This window comes from Mauremys reevesii, linkage group 7 (assembly GCF_016161935.1).
Source record: "Mauremys reevesii isolate NIE-2019 linkage group 7, ASM1616193v1, whole genome shotgun sequence".
Taxonomy (NCBI): domain Eukaryota; kingdom Metazoa; phylum Chordata; order Testudines; family Geoemydidae; genus Mauremys; species Mauremys reevesii.
Genome location: NC_052629.1, coordinates 110,913,359 through 110,938,202, shown reverse-complemented (window position 1 = coordinate 110,938,202; position 24,844 = coordinate 110,913,359). Strand labels below are relative to the sequence as shown.

The window sequence follows — 24,844 nt, the reverse complement described above, 5'->3', positions numbered from 1 at the left end:
GCTCCGCCATTGGCGGGCAGCTCGCCGCGGCCCCGGCTTGCCACGACAGCGCGTCGGCCTCGGCCCCGCCCCTTACGTGCGCGCGGCCGCCTTCTCAGAGCGAGGCAATGTCTCTCCCTTTGATTGACATCCCGCGGCAGCCTATGAGCGAAGAGGGCAGCCCCAGGCGGGGGGCGCGGAGGGCGACGCTGACCAATCAGGACCCGGCACGGGGGCTGCCGTATTTACTCTCTGGTCACAGCCTGTCCCGTCCCTTAAAGGGCCGCCCGGCGGGTTGTTGCGCTGACAGGGAGAGTCGGGGTTCGCCTGGGGGGCGCTGGCAGGCGGCGGCGGCGGGGTCCCTTTAAATGATGCGCGTGGGCGGCGCGCGACCATGCAATGGCGGTCGCTGGTGCTGGGCCTGCTGCTGCTGAGGCTGGGGCTCCACGGGCTGCTGTGGCTGGTGTCCGCGCTGGGGCCCGGCCTGGGCTTCCACCAGCGCTTCCCCTTTGCCCTCCCGCCGCCCGGGGCCCCGGACCCGCCCTGGCCGCGGGCCGCCGGGCGCTGCGGCCGCGCCCACTGGGGCTGCCTGCTGCGGGGCGGCGGCGGCGGCGGCAGCGGCTGCAGCCCCGGCCCGGCCGGCGGCGATGAGTACGAGAAGCGCTACAGCGGCGCCTTCCCCCCGCAGCTGCGGGCCCAGCTCCGCGACGCGGCCCGCGGCATGTTCGCCTTCGGCTACGACAACTACATGCGGCACGCGTTCCCGCAGGACGAGCTGAACCCCGTGCACTGCCGCGGCCGCGGGCCCGACCGCGCCGACCCGTGAGTGGCGGGGCCGAGGAGAGGGGGCTGGCAGGGTGGGGGTTGGGGGAGGGGACTAGGGTGGGAGAGGGCTGGCAGGGTGGGGTTGGTGAGGGGATGGTTAAAATGGGGGTAGGAGAGGGAAGAGGGGGCTGGCAGGGTGGGGTTTGGTGGGGAGGGAGGAGGGGACTAGGGTGGGAGAGGGCTGGCAGGGTGGGGGTTTGGTGAGGGGGTTAAAATGGGGGTAGGGGAGGGAAGAGGGGGCTGGCAGGGTGGGGAGGTGGGGAGGGAGGAGGGGACTAGGGTGGGAGGGGGCTGGCAGGGTGGGGTTTGATGAGGTGGGGGTTAAATGGGGGTAGGGAGGGAAGAAGGGACTAGAGTTGGATGAGGGTTTGGTGAGGAGGTGGGGGCTTTAAAATGGGGGTGGGGAGGGAAGAGGGGCTGGCAGGGTGGGGTTTGATGAGGAGGTGGGGGCTGTTAAGATGGGGGCTGGGGAGAGAGAAGATGTGGTTGGGGGACAGGCAGGGAGGAGGTTTGGATGGGAGGGGGTTTGTTGGTGTGGCAGGATGGGGGCTTGGTGAGCAGCAGGGTCCTGTCAAGATGGTGGCTAGGGGAGGGAAAGGGGGGTTGGGGGCTGGCAGGTGGGGCTTTAGGGAGCAGAGAAGCCTGTCTAGAGGTGGGGGATGGAGGAGAGATCTGGCCATGGATTCCTGGTTCATTTCCCTGACCATGGGTGGGTGTGGCTGCCTAGGGCCCAGCTGGGTCATGCACACTCTCTGCCCCAACCATGCAGAGGCCAAGGATACTGTCACTTTTACATGGTGCCTTTTGCATTGAAGAATTGCAGTCACTTTACAAACTGTTCCCAAGAATCACTTCATTCCTCCTGGACATGCAGCGACCTCTGGGATGCAGCATGGCAGCAGTTCCAGAGTGCAGAGTAGCGCAACAAGCTAATTTCTCTACTATGGCTCCTCGCTCTAGTTCCATCTATCAGTAACTGAAGAGCATCCTCAATTTCTCTGTGAATTTCTTCATATTCTTATTGTTGCTCTAATATGTATGTTCCTGTTGTGGTATCTCTGTCTCTCCTAGTGTATATCTGTAGATGAAGACGTACAGTAGCAGCCTGCCAGCCTATGTAGTTTAACTAGAAGCCCCAATAACTCCAGGAAGTGTTTAGTGTTAAACCAGTCGAAGTTCAAGGCCACCCTCCCCTTTACACCTATCTGCAGGTTGTTCAGGAGGTGAGCATTAATTCTATCCCATCTGTTTTAAAGCATAGTTGTAATCAGATAATTGATTGTAGAAATTGAAGTTGGCAGTGCAGAGATGTGAAGTACTTAGCTCCTAAACTTTTATAGGGAATTGTGTGTGACTTGCATTGACTTTCATGAGCATAGGACAGCTAAATCCTCCTCATAATGCTTTTAAATTCTAGGATTATGCCTCAAGTCACATATGTTTAGCTTCCTCTCAGAAAACACAGCAAGCATTGCTATACCTGCCAAAGAGCAAACTGTAATTTTTAAAAATCTTGTGTCCAGTCAAGTTATGATAAATGGCATCTTTTCAGCTTTGTATTTCCCTTCTCCACCCAGTACCATGTTAGAATGTTAAAGAGCAATAATTCAGTAAGATAGAAAAATACTTCTTGGGTCAGAAATTACCTAGTCCTTTACTTCTGGTTTACATTACTTTTGTGTGTATGGATGGGAGCGTATCACTTGACGATTACATGTTCTGTTCATTTCTACTGGGGCACTTATCATTGGTCATTATTGGAAGACCAGATACTGGGCAAGATGGACCTTTTGGTCTGACCCAGTTTGGTCGTTCTTATGGAATAGTGAGGTTTGGTTAGCCTGTTTTTAATGCTGGTGACTTGGACAATAATTTCCTTCTTTTAATGTAGCCGAATGGACTTGTATATGTGGTCTGGATAAAGAATCCTCAATGAATCCAAATAGAATTATATCGTGGTCCAGGTATCTTGTGATATATGTAGAGAACTGGCTTGGCTTTGAGCATTGTTTCTACTCTCAGATGTGTGCTTGTAAGGAAATTATTAGTTTTTGGAAGCAGAATGGAAACACTTTAGTAGCACTAACTGGTAATACTGCAAATGCTTAATGTTGTTGAGTCAACATAAACCTAGGCCATTGCTTAGAATTGCCACTGAGTTCTAGCTTTGAGAAATGAGAACAAGTTAACATTCTCTCATTCTAGAGAGAGCTGTTTTCAATCAGACATATTTTTCTTTAGAAATAGCTATTCACTGATGACAGAAAAAAGCTAAAGCAGCGGTCCTATAAAATGTACACAGACTATTTAGGACGGCCCAGGGCGAGAATCACATTCAGATTTCAGAAAATTTGTGCTGATAGTAAAACATCCATGGCTGTCTTGTTACTGTTGCTATTACTACATCAGAAATCCTCTCTGGATGAAGGAAAGCCTCTGTTCACCTGGTTAACCAGCTTTGTGCAGGTTCCTTTCTGGTAATTTTGTAGTTCTCAGCTCCTTGATGTTTGCATGCCTGTATGCTCTCTTGTATCCACAACAAATAGCAAATGTGTGCAATGTGCTCTGTAAAGTCTCAGTTCCTACTGTTGATTTAAAACCTTTGAATAATGCCACACTCCGTAGATTAGCAACCTGATCGAAAGCCCATTGAAGTCTGGACTCTTAAGAGTTGTAGTTTTTTTTAAAAAGAAAGCTGTTAAATTTTTAAAGAAACCACTTTAGAGACTTGCCATTCTTTATAATGAATAAAGACACATTTGTAATTGCGACAGATATACATTTACCCAAACAACTGAATTTCAACTGTGTGTTACCTGTTTACATGGTAGAGGTTTTACTACTATAACAGGCCTGTATTTAACCCTTCTTAATCACATAAGCTGAACACTTGGTCTCAAATGTAATACCTCCCCACCCCCACTTTTTTATTTAAAATAACACATCTTTAACAAATCTGGAATTAACAGATATGCCCATCTGACCTGTATATAGTTTATGGTTCTGCTCACAATGTCTTACATACTTTCCGCATAGACTGTATCTTTTCTTTTATAAGAAAACAATTGATGAAGTGTATGTTTAAAAAAAGTCACTTTGGTCTTTATTAAAATAAATATGAACTATTCTCACCTGGCTGTCACAAGCAAGCTACTTTTTATAGGTGTAACAGTTAAGTGAAATGTGTGATTGCAACAAACTAATCCAGTCAACCATATTTATTTTGATACAACAAACAATTCAATGTGAAAAGGCTGTACAATGAATACACTATTTAAAAAAAAAAATCTATACTTGAAGTCAATAGAGAAGACAGAAGTGACATGCTAGACTTGAAAAACAGTTTGAGCTCCACCATGCCTTTCTCTAGTCCCTTGGTCCCCCCCCCCCCAAAAAAAAGGGAGGGGGAGGAAGGGGTTGAGTAAATTCACTATCTTGTAGCCTGGAGAGAGCCTAGGCTACAATAATGCATCAGAAGCGCCTTCAAATGTATCAGCTTGAGTCCTGAAGAGGAGTAAGAGGCCTTTGTAAACTGTTGAAAAGTACTTTTTTTGCCAGTCAAGACAGGGTCATAGGGCTCAATTTTATCCCCATGGGAATCCAAAGCAAACTCCTTAGCAGCATGAGACCCTTACACTCCCCCAAAGTAATGTCTTGTATGCCTGGAAATAATTAAATGCCCAAATATATATATAATAGTACTTAGATTGCCAGCTTATTCTCAGACTTTATAACAGAGGGTGTTGCCTGGTTAATTTTTTTAAGATTTATCTTTTAGTAGGGTGATTGTAAATAGATAGTTCTATCATGTAACATTTAACTGTATTTGTTTCAGTTCAAATCTGAATATAAATGATGTCTTGGGAAACTACTCTCTAACTCTGATTGATGCACTGGATACCCTAGCGGTGAGTTGTCAAAATACAAAAGTACATATCTTCAAATTCTTAGCAGGAGGTAAGAATCCACAAGTTGCAGTGGTTTAAGTATTTTCCCAGAGAACATGGATGGTGACTAGAGTTGCTTTTTTGGGGCTGTAGCTCACGAAAGCTCATACTGAAATAAATTTGTTAGTCTCTAAGGTGCCACAAGTACTCCTGTTCTTTTTTTGGGGGAGGGAAGGAAGGCAAGTGGCAGTGGGGAGAGGCCAGCCACTCATTATGGAAAAGGCTAAAGGAGATAAAACAGAGGATCTTTAAGATCTTGTCCAGGCCTCAGTTGTTGATTGTGTCAGAGGTAATCTTTAATAGCAATAGTTCTATAAAGCATTCTCAAGCTGTGCAGACACTGTACATATGTTAAATGGACAAAGCTCTAGAATTTTTGAAATTGCAGTTCTTTGAATCAATCTAAGTAGATATAAATCACCAGGAGAGAAAAGGGTAGCATAGGAAATTGAAAAGAACAAACTGAATTTTGCAAATTGAGTTAAATCTGTTTTAATGCATCTGGGTAGTATTGTCAGTGATGAGTCTCTTCGCTAATTAAAACCTGTTGGCAGTGTCTTAACTGGGGTCAGAGGGACTGCCTGAAAAAGAGTAAAATCAGTTGGGGAGGAGGCTTGAGGGGAGTGGGAGATTCAAGACGCTCTTGGAATGCTTGGTTCCTTCACTGTCCCAAGCTCCTGGCTCTTGTGGCTGTAATAAGCCTGGATCACTTTTTGTAAGTCTCCTCTTTCATTGACTCGTATATCAGGCCTACTCTACCCTTAAAATTTAGGTCAACATAGCTATGCAGTGCAGGGGTGTGAAAAATCCAGAATTCTTCCGTCAACCTAGTTGACCTCTCGGAAACAGGAAAACCCCTTCCATTGCTGTTGAAAGCATCTAAGTTATGGTGCTACAGTACTGTTGCTCTGCCGCAGTATGACCCACAATGTAGACGTGGCCTCATTCTATATCTGCTTCAGTGTAACAAACATGGTTACATGTTGACCACTTACGCGTACTCCACTCCCTCCTTTGCTTAAATATAATACGTGATTGTTTCTGTGTACCTTCTTGGACTTACATGGTAGGTTTTTTCTCTTAACCAAAATTTTATATTTACTTCTGTGAAGCATTTTCAAACTTTATGAAGTCCTGAGTACAGAAGGAAGAGTACTTTGCCTATATGATACAATTTTAAACAGCCTTTCCATAGTCTCATTTTTTGCATTGCAAGATCAGGTTTTTATTTAAACTGGATTTTTCAGTCAGATAATTACCATTTGTCCACAGCTATTGGATGGACAATGTCTTCTGTAAATGAATTCTGCAGTTGTATATTTTTCTTCTATATACTGTCTTTCCTGAAAGATCACAGTGTATTTTTGCAAACTAAAGCACTTCCTCATCACTAAAATGGATACGTATCTCTGTGGTGAAAAGCTGCAGCTGTTTGATGGAACACAGCAGTGGTTTACAGAACTTAAAGCAGGAAATGAGGGGAAAAAAGTTTTTAACTGAAATGGTAGAGGGGACCTTAAAATGCACATACACAAAACTTGAATCCGGCTTTCAAAAAAATGAATGTTGATCTTTCTGATCTTTGGTTTTAAAAATAAAGTGTTATGTTATATTTAATGGCCACAGGTCCACTTGTGTTTTTAGTTTCCTCTCATGTCCAGCAGTATGCTGTTGTTCAGGGCCACACTAGATCATTGGCTCAATACTGATAGAAGAGTGCCACCTACTGAATACCTACTGCTTCTTGCATAGCATCTGTAGGCTGTTTTCCTGTTGAGGTCTTCAACCAAGAACTAAGCCTGCTTAACTTGAAATACCATTCACCCTTATTCACAAGACTCGGCTTTCTTCTGAGATTCAAACCTTTTCCTTTAGGAGGTTCTTGCAGACAGAGACTTCCTCAATGCACAGCTACAAGCCAGCCTCCTCTTGCAGTAGCAGCTCTCGTTCTGAATACTGGCTAGCCCCACTGTAACTCAATCATTGTGCCCTCATGCTATTCTTAAACGGGCAGCTCCCATTTCTCTTATTACGTAATTTAGTTCACCATTAACAAAAATATATGCCATAACAAATACTGTATAAATCTGACGGATTACTAAACACAAACCTTATCTGTTTCTAAACAGATTCCAGGGCCCTCACAATCACAACACAAGGTGGCACAGTTGCTAAAATAGATCCCATGTTGCTGTCACAACACTAATGCAGCTGTGTTAATAAAGTGGAGGATATTGATGTCCCTTTCCTCATCCTGCTAGTGTTTTGCAGTAGCCTCTGGTGGCAGCATTACTATATTAAAAATGCAGTTGCTGCCGTCTACAATACATGTAAGATAGATTTTCTGTGTCCTTAAACAAGCCTTTGGTGGTCAGCACCTTTTGACTTGGTCAAGATCACCCCAAATAATGAATTGGCTACTGCCCTAACAGAACCTATGACACTCATTCCTTTTTTAAAGGGGAAGGTTCTATAGGTACATATGGGAAACTGAAAATTAAGTGGGGGAGGGAGGAAAACCAGTTCTATTTATCTTCATAGAAAACAAGCTCTGAGCTGGACTTGAGGCTTCATGGAAGGGTTGAATTCACCTCTCACCCTGGAATGCAGCTGGAGTAACTTCCACGATGTTAATGGAGTTCCACCAGTGTAAAACCAGTGTGAGAATTTGATTTAAAAACTCTTGGTGTCAGTATACATGGTTATGGCGGAAATAACTTTATTTTGTATATTTTGTCAACTCTTGAGCTTCTACAGGAAATGTGGCTGTTTTTATGTTTCCCTCTACATAAAAAAAAATTCCTCTAACTTCCTGTCACTCATGTTGTTGAAATAAGCAATATAACGACATCTACTTGCAGGTGTTGTTAGCACGGACCTTGCTAGCATTGGGTAAAGTTAACTAAGCATTGCTTTGTTTCCCTCTTGTAGTATGCAGATTGTAAGAAATGCAGACAGATCTTTAAAAAATAAACTGAAGTTATATGAGTATCAACACATACTAGCGTAAATGAACAAAACAGCGTAGTAAATATACAAGGCAAGAAAGGGCCGACTTGTCGATTTTAGATGTTTTTATTATCTTGTGCTGTGTGAGGTGACTCAGAATGCTGTTTTGGGTTGGGGGGGGATAAGTGTATTATTTAAAAAGGGCAAAATGTATTATAACAGTTCTAGATACCCTTTTGTAATTCCACGACAGCTACTTAGTGAAGTATTCTTGGCTTGTGTAATGGAATAAGTTTCAAAAAAGTGCTGTACAGGGGAAAGGGGACAAGTTAGTGTTTATAAATAGAAAAACTGACTACGAATATCAAAGCCACCATTCTCTACCCAGATGACATATTTGTGGCTTAAAATAAAAACTTCATTAATTCTTTTTTCTTCTGTGCAATAACCTGATCGACCTCTCTGTTCTTTAATATTTTTCTTTCATGTTGAAGATAATGGGAAATTCTTCAGAGTTCCAGAAAGCGGTGAAGTTAGTGATTGACACAGTCTCATTTGACAAAGATTCTACAGTCCAAGTCTTTGAGGCAACAATCAGGTATGTGGTCATAAATATCTGACTAAATAGCTGAGATTTTACATGTGTGTGGGAATGAGTCAGAGAGGTTTCTTTGCTCAAAAAGAAACTTACTGGTCCAAAAAACTTCATTGCTTCCTAATTGTTCACTAGGTATCGTTAGTCTCAGAGTGACTAGAAGTTGTACTCAGTGAACGGTCTTTCAAGTGCCACTATTGTTTTTTCGTTAAGTGTCAGGGTTAAAACAAAAGGCAAGTGTGCTGTGGAGATCATTTTTAAGGTAGTCTTTCTTTTACATTTTCTTCTTACTGAATAACTCTTAGTGCAGCTTGCTCAGTCTTTTCAAACTGCAAGGTAGTATTTGGACAGCTGAACACTTTTTTTTTTTTGGAGAGTTTATTCAGGGTATTGATATAAAATATGTTGTTGTGCTCCCTAAAAAGGGGCTTCTGTCAATATATTGTAGACAGGCTTGGCATAACTGAAATCCCCACATCAAAGTAACACTCCACTATAACTGAAGTTCAGCAGTGCCATTCTCTAATCTGCAAACCATGCAAATGAAAAGAAAAATAATTTCCCAACCCTAGAATTCCTCTCCCCTCTGTTGTTCTCAAAGTACTATACAGGATCTTTTCAGGGGGATTAAGGCAAAACGCCACATTTATTAGTAATACAGGTATCAATTAATACTCTATGATATGCATATGAGATATATCTCTCACACACACACCCACCCACCTACCCGTCCTGCTGTTGTTACCAACTAGTTGCTCCCCTTAACTGCACTGGCCAGGTGAGTTAGATGGGGGAGGGATGGAGCTGGGCTTCTGCCGATCCGGATCGATGCTCCGATGGTGACAAGACGAGACCCGGGGTCCTTCTGCAAGACACCTCACATTTATAGCAGCTTCCCTCTTATGCAAATTTAGACCAGATTCAAAATCTGGGTCTGTGTCCCTTGGTCTGTGTCCATTGATCTTTGTGCTGCTTTTCTCTGGGTGTTGTCCCAATTCTGCTCAAAGAGGGTGTTTTCTAACGAGGGTGCTTGCTTCTAATCCCTGAGGCCGTCAATATGTCTGCTCTTCTTTGTTGGGCCCACTTGACAAGTTGTATTGTCCTTTGCTCTGGCTCCCATTCCCTCTGCAACTGTTGTAGCTGTCTGGAGGTGGGTGTTTTCCAAGCCTCACTCATTCATACCTCATTCAGTCAATAGGGCAATTGATTACAGAGTGGGGGTGGGGGGGAAGATCTTATTCTGCTTCTAGCAAAAAGGCACATGTTTCTTTTACTTTAACTATACTATCCTTAGGGGCTATAAAATTTGATACAAAGTTTTCTACCAATTTTCTATATAGGGATCTAATACAAAGTTGTATGAAAATAGAGAGGCACAATGCCAAGTAAAATAGAGAGGCACAATGCCAAGTCATATGAAATACAAAATAACATCATGCAAGATGCAATGTCATAAAGATACTTAATACAAAAAGATACTTAATACAAAATAACACAATGCAACGTCATAAAGATTTATAGAGATACTTAATACAGAGATTTCTCTACACCTCTCTCCTTTCTTTTCTTCTCCTAGACATTTGAAAATATGTGCTGTGCAGGATGTCCTAAATATCACCTGATTCAGCCTAGTAGGGACCAACAGATTGATATTGACTACCATCTTCCCAAAATTCATTTTTATTCTAATTTTGTGTATAACTGGTATTTCAGGAAAGGTCTCATGGGTTAAATTTGGATATTTTTGTCCTCATTTATAGTTCAGTTACAAACTCATTTTATTGTCTTATCTCGAGTTAATTAACATTGTGGGAAGACACATTCTGCTCTCTAACCTGCTTTTAAAAAGTCTTTTAAAAAACTTTTGATGTGGTTCATAGCCCTGTTTCATTTGATCTTGCAGATGTTGACACTGTATCAAGGTGGAGCTGTACTAACAAGAGCAAAAGTCCCTACCTGATCAAATCCTGAGGGAAGGAGTTATAGGGCTCTTTCCAAGGGTGCAAGCTCTCCATTCATTGTGCTTGGTTTGTGAATCCCAAATGAGTCTCTGCAGCCCAGGAATGAAGTTATTCCTTTTGCCTTCTGCACTTTATAATTTAATGGTGCAGGAATGTGGGGGGCCAGAGGTGTGAGAGAGAGAAAGGATGCCACCTTCTTTCCCCAGCTCATTACAGCTTTGCAGTGGGTTACATCCTCTCTGAATCACTCCTCTTTTTCAACTATGTAATAGTCTTTCACTTCTCTGACTGATGGCTCATTTTTTAAGCTTGGCACTGTGTGCCAGGATTCTTATAAATGTTCTCACAGTTGAACTAAATCTGTTCGTATAGTAAAACTAAAGAGAAAATTCATGTATTGTGAATGGAGATGTTGAGAGAAACTGCATCCAGTCTTAGCTGTCTATTTGAATTTCAGTTTATGATAGGACCTAACCTTCAGACCGATGGAGTTTTACCAAGTTTGCTCCGTGTTCTTTTGTAGCATTAGGTATTGGCACACTGCAAGAGGCAGGATATTAGATTCATATTGCAAATTCTGTGGATTTTTTTAAATGTTCTGCAATCTCTCTTCCAATAGGGTTTTGGGAAGTCTGCTCTCTGCCCACATAATAATTACAGATATCAAGCAACCCTTTGGTGACATGACCATTAAAGATTATGATGATGAGCTCTTACATATGGCTCGTGACCTGGCAGTGAGGCTGCTACCTGCCTTTGAGAACACCAAAACTGGAATTCCCTATCCTCGGGTAGGTGTGATACAATCTATACTGATATACGGGGGTAACTTCTTTATGCTTATCTTTGTAAGGAAATGCAAATTCTACTTTTACAGTAGTGAAATCTTTCTTTTGTCTAAAAGGTACAGGTGTTGGCATCAAATGTGACTTACTATATTTTCCAGTACTATGCAGATTTGTTTTGAATCCACTTTTCCACTCTGTAGATGCCAGGCTAAAGATTAAAAACTTAACTTCTCTGATATGCCTCAACTTTTTTGTTCAGAGAATGTAGAGTAGGTCGTTACATTCTCCTTTACTCTAGCCAAACTGTACAGACTTATTTCTAACTCTTCCTCATTACTCAAGGTGCTATGTGTTGACTTTAAAGTACAGTATACAATAAATATCTTAATTTAGAAGGTCCCAACTAAAATTGTTAACTGTTATCATGCAGGGAGGCATGTCTGTAGAGTTACTTCAGTAGCATCAGTGAAATAATATCAAAATAATGCACATCCAGAATAGAAGCATGGACACTAAATTAGTGTAAATTGTTATGTATATCAGCAGTCTAAAATGAGAGGGAAGGCATGGCAGCTGGCTTACCACTGACATTTACAGTCTTATATATAACTTAAACGAACTTAGCTGAGTTAGAAAAATTTACTCACCTATGGCAAGTTGAAAGCCATCAACAGCTGCAGAATCCAAGCTTTTGCTTAAAATGTTTCTAGTCTTTAGTGTTGCAAAGGAAACATTCCAATGTTGAATAGTAAATCAGTGCAGTCTCTTTTTCCTGAGTCTGCAAATTGACTTCTTTGCCAGGTTCATGTGTTTGAAACTGGGGTGGAGGCTAAGGAAGGAACAGGAAAAATGTTGATTTTTTTTTTTTTTTTTTTTTTTTGGTGTGTGAAAACTTCCTCCCATGTTTTGGCCAACTATATAGCGGTTCAAAACTTTCTGAATATTGACATTCTTAAAATCCTGGAGCAAGGGAAGAATTCTTATTGCACTTTTTCCAACCAGATCTATTGTCAGTTTTCAATTTCATTGTGTTAAAGCCTAACAAGTGTCTTGTTAGTTTTTGCTGTTCAGAACATTGTGGGCAGTAATGAAATTGACAAGGACCTTTTCACTCTGATGGGTTGCTCTTGGAGAAAGTCCAATGCATCCATATAGTGCTGTTCAAGAGCTGCCCCAGAGGAAGCAATGAAGTGAAGGCTAGGAGAGGAGAAGAGTAGAGGAGGTACCCCTTGATTCTCCACCACCATCATGGCAGCCAGGAAATGAGGGAGTGGGGGTAGGAACTGAAGACAGCACGGGTAAATTTATCTGGTGATGTACCTGAAGAAAATCATAGAATATCAGGGTTGGAAGGGACCTCAGGAGGTCATCTAGGAGGTGCACTGAAGCCAAGAAAGGTTAATGAGTAGGACATGAACAAGAGATTTGTGGGTTTTTTTAAATAACTTACTGCCAGTTAACTTCTGTTCATGCATCATTAAATTAATCTTACTGAATAAGAACAGTTTCTTTACAATTAGTGTGGGTGTGCATGCAGTATGGCGGTCAGATGTCTTTCATTCTGGCTTTTAAGCTTAATCCTTGGGCTCGCAGGTAGCAAGTAAATTTTTCAAGACCTGGAATTTAGTGCTTGTGAACAGTGCTGCGCTGACTGCTTTGCAGAATAAATGCAGTATGGTGGGTAGCAGGAGTCCAGGCTTACCCCATAGTGCCCTCTAACTAATGGGAAATAATCCTTATAGGGCAGAGATGGCAATCCTATCTTGATGGCCATTTATTTCTTGGCTCTCTTGTGCAGATAAAACTATATGCCATTGGTGAGGGCCTCTTGCAGCTGCTGCAGATCTAAGTTATCTCTGCCAATGAGATTCTTTATTTGACTGTGAAAGCAGAATATTTCTTTAAATGTGCAGAATTATGAGATTCCCACTAAACACTGTTGAGAATGAGAACGTTATCTCTGCCATAAAGTAGTAATGGACTTAAGTGTGGATACTGCAGAAAGATGATTTTCCTGTGAAAGATGCATAGCATCTCAGCAGAAGATTAGCTCATCATTTAGGTAATTGTTTCTAGCTACAATGTTGCAGTTTCAGAATGGAGCACCTATTCTGCAGATGAAATGTGGTGTCCTACCTCCGTCTTCTTTATTGGGATATATTTCTCTTCTTCACAACAGCCAAATGTATTTTAAAGGATTATTATTAATTTTTGCGCTGTTATGTTTGCATCTACTGCATGTAGTGTGGACATATACATAACAATGTATGTAGTATAAAAAGATTGCTGGTGTCCTTTCATTCCCAGGAATGAGGGAACAAGTTGAGGTGCACAGAAGAATAAAGCTGTAATTCACAGTTTACAAACCTAAATGCACAAAATTAAGCACCTGAATTTCATAGGTGCTGAGCACTTCTATTTACTTGGGCATATGAATCCTACTTAGACATCTAATTTCAGGGACTGAAGTTTGAACTCGGATTGCAATTCATTCAGCTCTGGCTCCAATTGGTGGGAAGTTAAGGTAAAGGTAATAATTGGAGATATACCAATCTCCTAGAACTGGAAGGGACCTTGAAAGGTCGAGTCCAGCCCCCTGCCTTCACTAGCAGGACCAATTTTTGCCCCAGATCCCTAAGTGGCCTCCTCAAGGATTGAACTCACAACCCTGGGTTTAGCAGGCCAATGCTCAAACCACTGAGCTATCTCTTCTCTTCTCTTCTCTTCTCACTATATGTAACTAATGCACACTCTATTAAAAAGCCTGGCATCTATATTAACAGCTAAGAGTGGAACTTAAAACATTGTAGCACTCGTTGCTCAACAGGTCATGCAACTGAAGCTCCTGTATCTGTTTCACAGGTGAATCTAAAGACGGGAGTCCCTCCTGACAGCAATAATGAGACCTGTACTGCAGGCGCTGGCTCTTTGTTGGTGGAGTTTGGCATTCTTAGCCGGCTGCTTGGAGATTCCACATTTGAATGGGTGGCACGGCGAGCTGTTAAAGCACTGTGGAGTCTTAGGAGCCACGACACTGGACTATTAGGTAGTCAGTGCTCCCATGTGCTTTCCAGATGTCTTAGTCGCTTCAGTCAGAACAGGATGTATTAACTGTCTTGTCTCCCATCCTTCTATTTTTAGTTTCCTGACTTCCTGCACAGTAGTGCTTCACACATTCTCCAGTATATAAAGGGCACCACTTATCTTCTATCTGACTTTGATATTGTGAGCTCTCTACATATGTACGCTTGTTATCAGTCTGTGATGTTCTGTGGATGTACAGGGAAAGCATCATAGAGATCCAGGACACAAACCCCTTGTGGCTGGATTTTTTCCAAAAAAACACAATTGTGAAATCAATTTCTGGGTATGGCACAAACTTGAAGTTCCTACATATGTAGCCCTCGTTAACATAAGTTAAAATAGCATGTGTGTAGAGGCTGCAGGATAGGACTTCTAGTCTTTGAATAACTGCATGAGAGTACTAAGCTTAATTAGTTTCTTGAGCAAACACGCATTAACTTTTTTACAATACTTTTTCCTTATAGTTATTTTGTAACTTGAATACGTGCAGGTCAAGAATTGGAACTTTAAAAACGAGTTGTCACCTGTGCTTCAACTAAAAAATGCACCAGGAAATGTTTGTCTTAAATATGTCTATGTCTTAAAGACATAAATCTTTGTCTTTCTGTTTGTCTATCCCTGAAGGAAATGTCGTGAATATTCAAACTGGCCATTGGGTTGGAAAGCAAAGTGGCTTAGGAGCAGGTTTGGATTCATTCTATGAGTATCTGTTGAAGTCTTACATCCTTTTTGGAAAAAAGGAAGACCTAGAGATGTTCAATGATGCATATCGAAGTATTCAGAACTACTTAAGAAGGGGGTATGTTTCCCACAGCTATCATTTTCTTAAACTTACAAACCTTCTAGTGCTGGGTGATAAGCTGTATAGTATCAGCTGCTCTCTTTGGAGAAGCTGTGCTCTCAAACAATTTTTCCTTGATGGAATTATCTGGCCACTATTGTTTGAAATTTGCACCAGTAGTACTCCTATATAGATCAGTTGATGGGGGAGAGGAGAAGAGAAATGGTAAATCACTGTACATTTAAACCAGTATTTATTACTTGGTACAGTAGTAAAAAAAGACTGACCATCCCAGAGGGAGGGAAGGGGGTGTGGGTGCATGTGAGAGAGAAACAGTACTATACATGCTTGTTTAGGCCCAATCTTACCCTTGTTGTGTCAGTGATAAGGCTCCCGTTGATGTTTGTGGAAGTAGAATTAGGCTCTGAATTTATATAAATAATTAATATTATAGGGGATTAACCCTGTTTCTCTAACAACTTATAATAACATAGGCTCAAAAAAAAATAGTATCCCCACATCTGTAGAATTCACGGTTTCTGTGATAGTTGTAAGTTATGGCAGTGTTATAAGAATTTAGCATTAACGTGCCTTGTGCTCTTCTGAAAATGAAACATTCATGTGGTGTTATGGTTGCTTTGCAGACGGGAAGCCTGTAATGAAGGTGAAGGAGACCCTCCTCTCTATGTTAATGTAAATATGTTCAGTGGGCAGCTGATGAACACCTGGATTGATTCTCTGCAAGCCTTTTTTCCTGGACTACAGGTAATCTCAATTTTCAGTCTTTTGGTGACTAGGTAGTACGGTGGGTTGGTTTATTAGAAATGTTTGTTTTAATGTTAGTTCTGGCCACAAGTCAGTCTGAACCATAGGTACCAGTTTCTTCCTTTCCCTGGGGGTGCTAAGCCCCTGCCCCGCCCCCACTGCAGGGGACTCCAGCATATGGTCCCCTGCAAACCCAGCAACCAGTTTGTCATGGCTGACTGTCTGCAAAAGAGAGGGCCAAGACTAGATAGTAGGGTAACTCTACTTAAGACTGAACTGTATCAGCAAAGCGGTGCTGAGAAGCTTGGCCTGCACTTCACTAGACTTAAACTAGTCCCCAAATGTCAAGAATTAATTCTGATGCTAATTTTACCATTTAGGGCTCTGTGATGTGTTGATATAAGCTCCCTCACGCCAGTGTTTCTGGTGTGAATGAACTAACAGTATGACTCTGCTTTTATTCGGGCCTCTTCCCTCTTGAGGCGTATGTTACATCTGGGCATCCAGTGCAATATGTGGGATGAAAAGTGAATTACTGTCTCTGCATTGTGTTAGCATAGTGTTTCTTACATGCACATGTTTATAGCTGTTAATTATTTCTAGGTTTTAATAGGAGACGTGGAAGATGCTATTTGTCTCCATGCCTTCTATTATGCCATATGGAAACGATATGGAGCTCTTCCAGAGAGGTACAACTGGCAGTTACAGGCACCAGATGTCCTCTTCTATCCACTGAGGCCAGAGTTGGTGGAATCTACCTATCTTCTTTACCAGGTACTTCTCATTTTTTTGAGAATATGGCCTATTTACATGTTGTGGTTTCAGAATGCACCTCTGCTTTTTCTATTATGTACTTGGTCTTGGTCAGGCAGCAAACCTCATGCCAGTCCATCAAAAATATTTTTTATATAGAAGGTTTCCCTAGCGAGCTGTGTTTTAGATATGTAAAACGGTATGTGCTGCTTGCTTTGAAAAGACGCTATACTATAAGTCAAAATGCCTTCTTTCAGATGTCATACTAGCAGATCCTTGAACAAATACTTGTATGGCAAAATTAATATTTAAACTTGGTGTGGCAGCTGTTACAGTGGAAACAGGATCTGTGCAAAGGCATGTAACCACCTCTCCTCTCAGGTTCACCCTGGCACAGTTTCTGATTTAGTCCAAAGGCAGCAATACTACTACTTTAAACCAGCAGCATCTCTCTGCCAGAAAACCAACAAAGATTCCTGCTTCTGTTCTCTTCCAGAGGGCAGGCCTAACAGGACCTTTCCACTGGGCATGCCTGAGGAAACAGTGGGGGCACTGAATAGTCTCCCTAAAAATGGCTATCTTGAGAATGTGCTCCACTAAACTCCTTTATAGCGCCAATAAACCCCAACGATAATAAATACCAGCTTGACAATATTTTGAATTCCTGACTTTTTTTTCTTTTTTCTTTCTCTACCCAGGCCACAAAGAATCCTTTTTACCTTCATGTAGGCATGGATATTCTTCAGAGTCTGGAAAAATATACAAAAGTCAAGTCAGTTTTCAAAGTCCTTACCCTTCTATCTACTGTCAATGTGTATTTGTTTAAAGACGCTAAATGATCTGAAAATGTAAAGAGGTGATAAATATTTTTTCAGAAAGATGACAAAATACTTAAGTTACATTTAATAATAAATTCTGGGAGGTTCTTATTTGATTCAGCATATATGTGTGATGTAACTGGCTTGTCTTCAGGTAGAAATCTGCATCTTCAACTGGGAAGAAATATTCAGTGTTTTTTTTTTTGAATGATTTCTAAATTTATTTATTTAAACAAAAGATCCTTCCAGTAATGTCTTTTTGTCTTGATACTATTTTTCCAGAGAATTGGGTCAGTTTTTGGCAAAAGGGAGGAAACTGACTTGCTTAAGTTCTCTTAAGAGGAATATTCCTAACTTCAAAGACCAATCGCTAGTTTAAGTTTGGACTTAATCAAAATTTAGGGGTTCTCTGATCTAACATTTTGGTTTGAGACTACCTCCTTATCAAAACAAAAGTTACTCTTAAATGGTGCCATTGATGTTAGAGTATGGGCTTGGTGCCTATTTTACTAATGTTATTGCAGGACTCATACAGGAAACTTCAGGTAATATGGTTTTAGACCTATCTGCTAAAATAAATACAATGATTCCAAATAAAACACTGTGAAATGTAGCTTCTCTGTGTTGCAAAATGACCCTAGATTATCTTTCACTTGCACATTTTTAGGCACAGAATTTGTTTTTACTACTTTAAAAAAGTCATCCAACCACCAAATATTTGTTCAAGACTTGTGAAATATAACTGCAGCTAGCCTACTAGGCTGGATGACAACTGCCTTTATGTATTCCTAATGATACCCCAAGTTGTGGCTATAAGGAAGACCAAGAGACTGTTGGCAGCCCTCCTCAGCTTACCAGAGAAGTTGTTAAACTGTAAAGGCATAGATCAGGACTCTGTATGGCCATTCTCTGACCAACCTGGATTCTTGCTACAAGTATATTATATTGCACTGGTTATCCCAATACTTTTCTTTTAGGGTAGTTCTGTATAACAAAATTTGTGGCTTAGTTCACAAATAACAGTAGTGGTATAAACATCTATCTTTTTAAAGTGTGAGATGTCTCATCTTACTTGAATTTTAACTTCAACCCGTGTTTGGCATTTGCTATGAATGGAGTTAGGAATGTGTTTTGTTCTTAAATGTCAAATGGGATGGAAATAAATCCAAACTAAACTTAATTTTAGATGTGGCTATGCTACATTGCATCATGTCATAGAGAAGTCAAAAGAGGACCGGATGGAGAGCTTCTTTCTCAGTGAAACATGTAAATATTTGTATCTGGTATGTATTTACGTCTATCACCAAAACACTTGGAAACTTTATATTACAAGGGAGAAGCTTCCTTGTAGGGACTGCAGGCAAGCAACAATAATAATCGTAGAAATGCAGGGCTGGAAGGCCATGAAACCCATCCCCCCTCCTCCATCCCTTGCTGAGGCAGGATTAAGTATTCCTGGACCAGTGGTCACCAACGGGTCGATTGTGATTGACTGGTTGATCCTAGAAGATTTCCCGGTCGATTGTGATCTCCGGCAGTTCAGTGTGGCTGCTGCTAAGGCAGACTCCCTACCCCGGCCCCATGCTGCTCCCGGAAGTGACCAGCGAGGCCCCGGGGGAGAGCTGCGGGAGTGGTGCTTGCAGAGAGGGGCAGCGTGCAGAGCCATTTGCCCCCCACCCCCCTCCCAGGAGCCACAGGGGCACGTTGCTCCTTTGTGGGAGTGGTGTGGGGCCAGGATAGGCAGGGAGCCTGCCTTAGCCTCGCTGCGCCCACCGTCGACCGGGAGCTGCTGGAAGTAAGTGCTGACCAATAGGAGGCCCCACTCCAGCCCTGATCCCCCCCCCCCCCGAGCCAGCACCCCAACACTCTGCCCCAGCCCAGAGCCCCATCCTGCACCCAAACTTCCTCCTAGAGCTTGCATCCCTCACCCCCTCCTGCACCCCAATCCCTCACTCCAAGCTCAGCCCAGAGTCCCCTCCCACACTGCAAACCCCTTGGCTCCAACCCGGAGCCCACACCCCCTCCTAAACCCCAACCTCCTACCCTAGCATGGTGAAAGTGTGTGGGGGGGGGAGATGGAGTGAGCGGGGCAGGACTTTAGGGAAGGGGGGGGGGCACAGAGTAGATCCTGGGTTGCCCTTGAAATCAAAAAGTGATCTTGGTCATAAAAAGGTTGGAGACCACTGTCCTAGACCATCCCTGACAGGTGCTTGCCTAATCTGTTCTTAAGACTGTCCAGTGACATAGGTTGCACAATGCTGTGGGGGAAGGGAAAGGCTGGCTGCCATAATGATTCATGTTACAAACTTCTGAATTCCTCAGAAAAATCTTTAGTCTGCACACTTCATGAGCACTTAAATTAGTGCAAAATGAATGCTTATTCAGGTCTCATACTGAGTAGTCATCTTCTAACTACCACCAATTTCTCTCTACTTTTAGAATTACAAACAACCCCCACCCTAAAATTATAGTTTCCTTTTACTCTAATGGAAATGTGTGCCTCCAATCACAAAAAATCTGACAAGATTTTTTGGTGTACTGACTTGTTTGGTGTCATGTTGAATTAGTGCGCATGCATTTGATGAATGTCCTGGTAACAACCATGAGTTTCATTAGATGGATAGCGTCATGTTTTATCTCTTTCCCTTGCCTCTTGTTTAGTTGTTTGATGAAGAGAATCCAGTGCACAAATCTGGAAATAAATACATGTTTACTACTGAGGGGCACATTGTGTCTGTGGATAAACGTTTTCGTGACTCACTATGGCAAGATCCCTTCCCTGAAGAAGAGGAAAGGAATGCAGAAAAACTAAAGCCTAACGAATTAAAAGCCATGAACTCCAGTTCTAACGTAAGCAGTATATAAAGTGTCTCCTGCTGTGTAGTTGGAGAAAGGGGTGGTGGAATATTACACGTTGACAGATCGGGGAGAGGAAAGCAACTTTGAAGTGGTAACTAATAAACTTAAAGATAAAGATAATAATAATAATTATTATTATTAGAGGACGTGCACAGAGTAAATTGGTGTCCTCCATTCATTCCTAGAGGTCAGCTCTGTGCATTGCCCAACCACCAGCTCAGACTTGGACTTTAAAGCCCGAAGGGACCATCCTGATCACTTAGTCTGACCTTCTGCACATTGCAGGCCACAGAACCTCAACCACCCACTCCTGTAATACACCCCCTAATCTCTGACTGAGTTACTGAAGTCCTCACATCATGATTTAAAGATTTTTAAAGGGTGGATTCTCTGTAACTTGCTCTAGTTCAAACTTCCAAGTGTCCTGTGCTCCTCCATGCTGCAGCATGTGAAAAACTCCAAATACAAACCAAGAGAACACTACTTGTTGTGAAGTTTGCCTAAGACAGAATGTGCAGGGTACTAACCAGGGTTCGGAAGGGCGGGAGAGCGAGGACCCAAACGCTACCAGGCGCAGCAGTACTTACTGCCACAAGTAATCAGCGAGACCACTGCATATGGTGCTAAGCTTGACACATGGTAGTGTTCGTGGGATCAGTGCCTGAGATTGTAACACTGCAGTACAGAGAATGTATATGATTGATTATAAGAGTTTTGAATTTTATGATTTGTTGCTTTGTTCACAGTGCAATCGGGTTCCTGATGAGAGAAGATACTTGTTGCCGCTGAAGAGTATTTACATGAGGCAGATTGATCAGATGGTGGGTTTGATCTGAAGTTGTTCTTCAGAGTAATGCTTCATAATATGCAAGGAGGAAAGTGGACTCTGATTCTGATACAACTATCTACAACTGAACACCTGCAATATGTCCTTACATACACTGAGTCACTTAAATAGCCACTATGTTTCTTAAGGATTTAACTATAAACTGAAAAGGAGATCTTGATAGAGTTTAATCGTCTTCTAAAGTGAAATGTAGTAAAGCAATGGGAACTCTAAATACAATTTGAACAGAGTTCTGTCCTGATAAAATTTCATACAGCAAACTTTGTATTGCTAATGAAGGCTGGATAATCTTGGAGAATTTTTTTTTTAATTTAAAAAAGCAATTGGCTTGTGTCATGAAAATCATTTTGCTACCTTTTTGTAGCTGTATTGTAAATGATGCTCCTTTGGAAAAAGTTCAGTATCTAAATTGAAAATGTTTTGATAGAAAGGGAATGTGCAATTTTATCACCAAATTTAATCATTTGGATTGTTCTGACTAGCAATAACAATGCTATTTGTTCCTCAGGTAGAAATATTTGTAGTGGGTTTTGGTTGAACCAGGTTTTTGTTTAGAATAACAGCTTTGAGAGGCAACTCCTAGTCATAAAAAGTTCTCAGTACAGTCACGAGATGTTTAAAGCAGTGTTCTTAACATGAATTGCACGTTCACAAAAGCATACTAGCTATTGAAACCAATAATTTAAGAACAAGGTGCCTTTGTTTGTAGGGGAAATGCACAAGCCACTCTGAACTCTGAGCTGTTCACCTTGTATTGCTTAGCTGAACAGATATTCAAAATATTCTTTAGATTATTTCTGTCAATGTACCTAATCTCTAATGCCTTTTGTAAAGAGATCTGGAAGAAGTATACAATTATATGATAATATGAAAACAAAGTAATTATATTGTTGGTAGTGCTTTTGGGTTTAGTGCCTTAAGCTTACCTTCCCTCATGAAAAAAACAGAGCGTTTCTTTGAGTGGGAATATATTTGTGTTAAATGGAGTCAGTTACTTGTGGAGTGCCTTGGTCATACAATGTTGAGTCCCAAAGAAACTGAAGTTGGTAGTTTAAATACCGGAAGGATGTTGCCTATTATGCATATCCCAAAGAATGTTGGATTCTTTATATCTTTTTTCTGTGAATTCAATCAAATACTGTACTGTACATGCTGATGGGTGTTGCCACGGTTGAGGAATTCATACAGAGCCTACAGCATGCTGAGATGCCTCTATCGAAAAGGGTAGCAGTAGAGTGCATTCATCAACTTTCAGGAGGTACACAGCATTTCACAGGTCGGGCCCATAGTGGCTAGTAACTCAGTCTTGCCCTCTGAAAGTCCCTTTTGTGCCTGCATGATGAACCGTGGTGAGGTGGAGGGGAGGGTGGAAAACTGGCTGGTTGCTACCTGCCCCTCAGCTGTACCAAGTGCAGTTCAGGCATGCTTGAGGGTTACTGTGTGAATACTTGAGAAGAAAGCAAATGAATTTGGGACAGTTTGTCATGAAGGAGGAAAAAAATCCCTTCAACTGAGACTGAAACACAAATTATTTTAAGGGTTACTACTTTTAGTGGTTCTCATCAGTTAAATCTATATTTTAAAATCTCTTTTAGATTGCAGTTAGTGTATTCAGCTACCACATTGTTTCTTCCTTTTAAATAGAGCTAAAACTTCAATAGGAATTTCAAAGTAACAGAGCCAAATGTGTGTGTATGTACAGATCATCTTAGTCTTATGACAAAAATCAAGTTCTTCATAAGCCATATGTTGCTTTCATAAAACATTTCCAACAAACGTGATGAAGTCCATGTGTATGAGGCGCATGCTTAACTTAGTATACAGATGCATCTCAGGGACCTCCAACTAGACTTTTCTGTTCTTGCTAACAGATTTATCAAGTATTCAGGAAACAAAATCTTGTCTTCCTATTTTTACCTGGTAACTTTTGAGAATGGGGGAGGAGAGGGTGACTTATGACAGGTAGCAGCTGTAAAGTTCCCAAAACATACTTGTATAAGGGTCTGGTGCCTTTTTGAATTTAGATGCATCCTGAGCTATATAGTATTTTTTCCTTAATTATGGCTTTCAAAACTATTACTAGACTATTTCATAGTCACTTCAGTGCCTATTTTAAAGCAAAACATGCTTCCGAGGTGGTGGTATCCAAAGATGTATTAGGGGAATGCAGGTGATAGAATCTTAACTGGGGATGCCAGTCAGCCTCAGTTGCTAATTTAAGTGCAAAGGGTATATGGAAGAAGCCTATTCTGTCTACTGGGGAAGGCATAAAGCAAAAATATCTGGGCATTCCAAAATGCTGCTACCTGGACCAGACCTTTTATTAGCTGGTGATTTGAAGTGAGAAACTTTAAAGTTAGTAATGTGAAAAGAAACCTACATAGGGCCTCCAAAACTTGCAGCTTACAATTTATTGTAAGCAATTAGTTCATGCCAACAGGTGTCCTGGTGACTACTACTGCTGGCAGCAAAACGTCCCCGATCCTCAGCTAAGCCCTCTGAACACGCATTATATGCCCTGCTACTTACAGTAGTGTTTGTGCCTTCTGAAAAATTGAGCTGAAATGCAAGTTCCAGTTGGGGGTTAAGTAAAAGTATGTTAAATTTGGGTAACTCTTAAAAGAACCATTTGTTTAACCAGGCTGTACAGTTTTTATTTTTCTCAAGTTTTTAATTTTATGATTACACTTTTTTCATTTTAATGTGGACTGCCAAAATTAGACCGACATTCTTTAATTGCGGAATTGGTACAGTATGGACAGAGGCAGTGCAAGTCTCTGCTCTGTCCAGCTGGTGTGCCTCAGCCTTGTATTAGATTAATACATTACATCTAGTACAGAGAAGAGTTGGCTCTCCATGACTGCTTCAGTGCAGATCACTAGCCATGATGCCAAATGGGGTGTAGTCACCTGTCTGCTAGAAACAGGGCTGATGTCACCAATTTGCTTTTCATAATCACCTAATAGCCATCATCCCATAATAATAAACTTGGGTAACTATGGTACTGGATTTAATCTGGTGACCTGAAGGTGAAAGACAAAATCTTCTCAAATGATCCAGTATTTCCTTCTCCCTGCACCTCCCTTCTTAAAAGTATTTTTGAAATAAAACATTGCAAAACACAGGCCACATCTTATGTTAAGGCACTAGTGTGAAAATCTATTTTTAATTAAGTATTAGAGCCAAGTTGAAAATACTGCTGGGATGACTTGCTGATATTTGTAATGTTGTATGTCTCAGTGTAATGTGCAATATAATTTTTCTAATTAAAATTGCATTGTATGTATATTTAATTGTTGTAAAATGTATTTAACCGGGGGAGGAGAAAGACTTGTAAAAGGACCAAATGTTCTTTTATAAATGTCCTAAGAAATTTTGTCAAAATTGCTTAAAGTAAGATTTTACAAATTTGTATTAAAAGGCTATCTTTGACTTTTCGGTTTTTTTTTTCTCCCCTCTCTTCCTTTGAAGAGGGAAGGGGGATGTAAGAGGTTTGAACAGTGTAACTTTGGGAGTCCCGTGGTGCAGTTTGCAGATAACACATCTTCATTTCTTTCATGGACTATGTAGTCTGCACATTTCACCCCTCCTCCCCGCATACACCTTCCAAAAGTCTGGCTTACTTGTTGGCTGAGAAGGCTGGACTAGGTTATCTAAGCACCCTCTTAGATAATATGAGCAAAGGAAAGCACAGAATGGCTATTTCTGCTGCCAACAATGTTGGGGAAAATGAAAAGCTTGTGGAAGTTCTCACACAGTACAGAGGGAAAATTTCAGAAAAAAATATTTTTTTTCCTATATAGTGATGAGTTTCCCTTAGCTTGCCAGGTGTCTGAACTAGTGTTACCAGCTGTAGCCTCTCAGGTATAAAAATGCCAATAATGAGCATATTC

At 41.5% G+C, this 24,844-nt stretch overlaps 1 protein-coding gene across 3 annotated transcripts; it reads left to right on the top strand.

Annotated features, from left to right (window-relative positions):
• Window positions 1–243: 243 nt before the first annotated feature.
• Window positions 244–24,383, top strand: EDEM1 (ER degradation enhancing alpha-mannosidase like protein 1). 3 transcript variants are annotated; one of them, XM_039481089.1, is made up of 13 exons: window positions 670–801; window positions 1,876–2,027; window positions 4,640–4,712; window positions 8,195–8,298; window positions 10,876–11,047; window positions 13,907–14,090; window positions 14,753–14,927; window positions 15,554–15,674; window positions 16,278–16,448; window positions 17,126–17,199; window positions 18,432–18,528; window positions 19,907–20,095; window positions 20,851–24,383. In XM_039481089.1, the coding sequence occupies exons 4-13, from the start codon at window positions 8,198–8,200 to the stop codon at window positions 20,938–20,940; spliced, it is 1,374 nt and encodes a 457-aa protein (XP_039337023.1). In that variant the 5' UTR covers window positions 670–801; window positions 1,876–2,027; window positions 4,640–4,712; window positions 8,195–8,197; the 3' UTR covers window positions 20,941–24,383. The 3 variants fall into 3 exon arrangements, with proteins under 3 accessions (XP_039337021.1, XP_039337023.1, XP_039337024.1); XM_039481087.1 differs by lacking the exon at window positions 1,876–2,027 and having other exon boundaries at window positions 244–801; XM_039481090.1 differs by lacking the exons at window positions 1,876–2,027; window positions 4,640–4,712 and having other exon boundaries at window positions 692–801.
• Window positions 24,384–24,844: the final 461 nt, after the last annotated feature.

Coding starts and splice junctions, on each gene's coding strand:
- EDEM1 (XM_039481087.1), top strand. CDS start 374: ATGCAATGGCGGTCGCTGGTGCTGGGCCTGCTGCTGCTGAGGCTGGGG. Junction 14,928..15,553: donor CAGAACTACTTAAGAAGGGG/GTATGTTTCCCA, acceptor GTTGCTTTGCAG/ACGGGAAGCCTGTAATGAAG. Junction 20,096..20,850: donor CCATGAACTCCAGTTCTAAC/GTAAGCAGTATA, acceptor CTTTGTTCACAG/TGCAATCGGGTTCCTGATGA.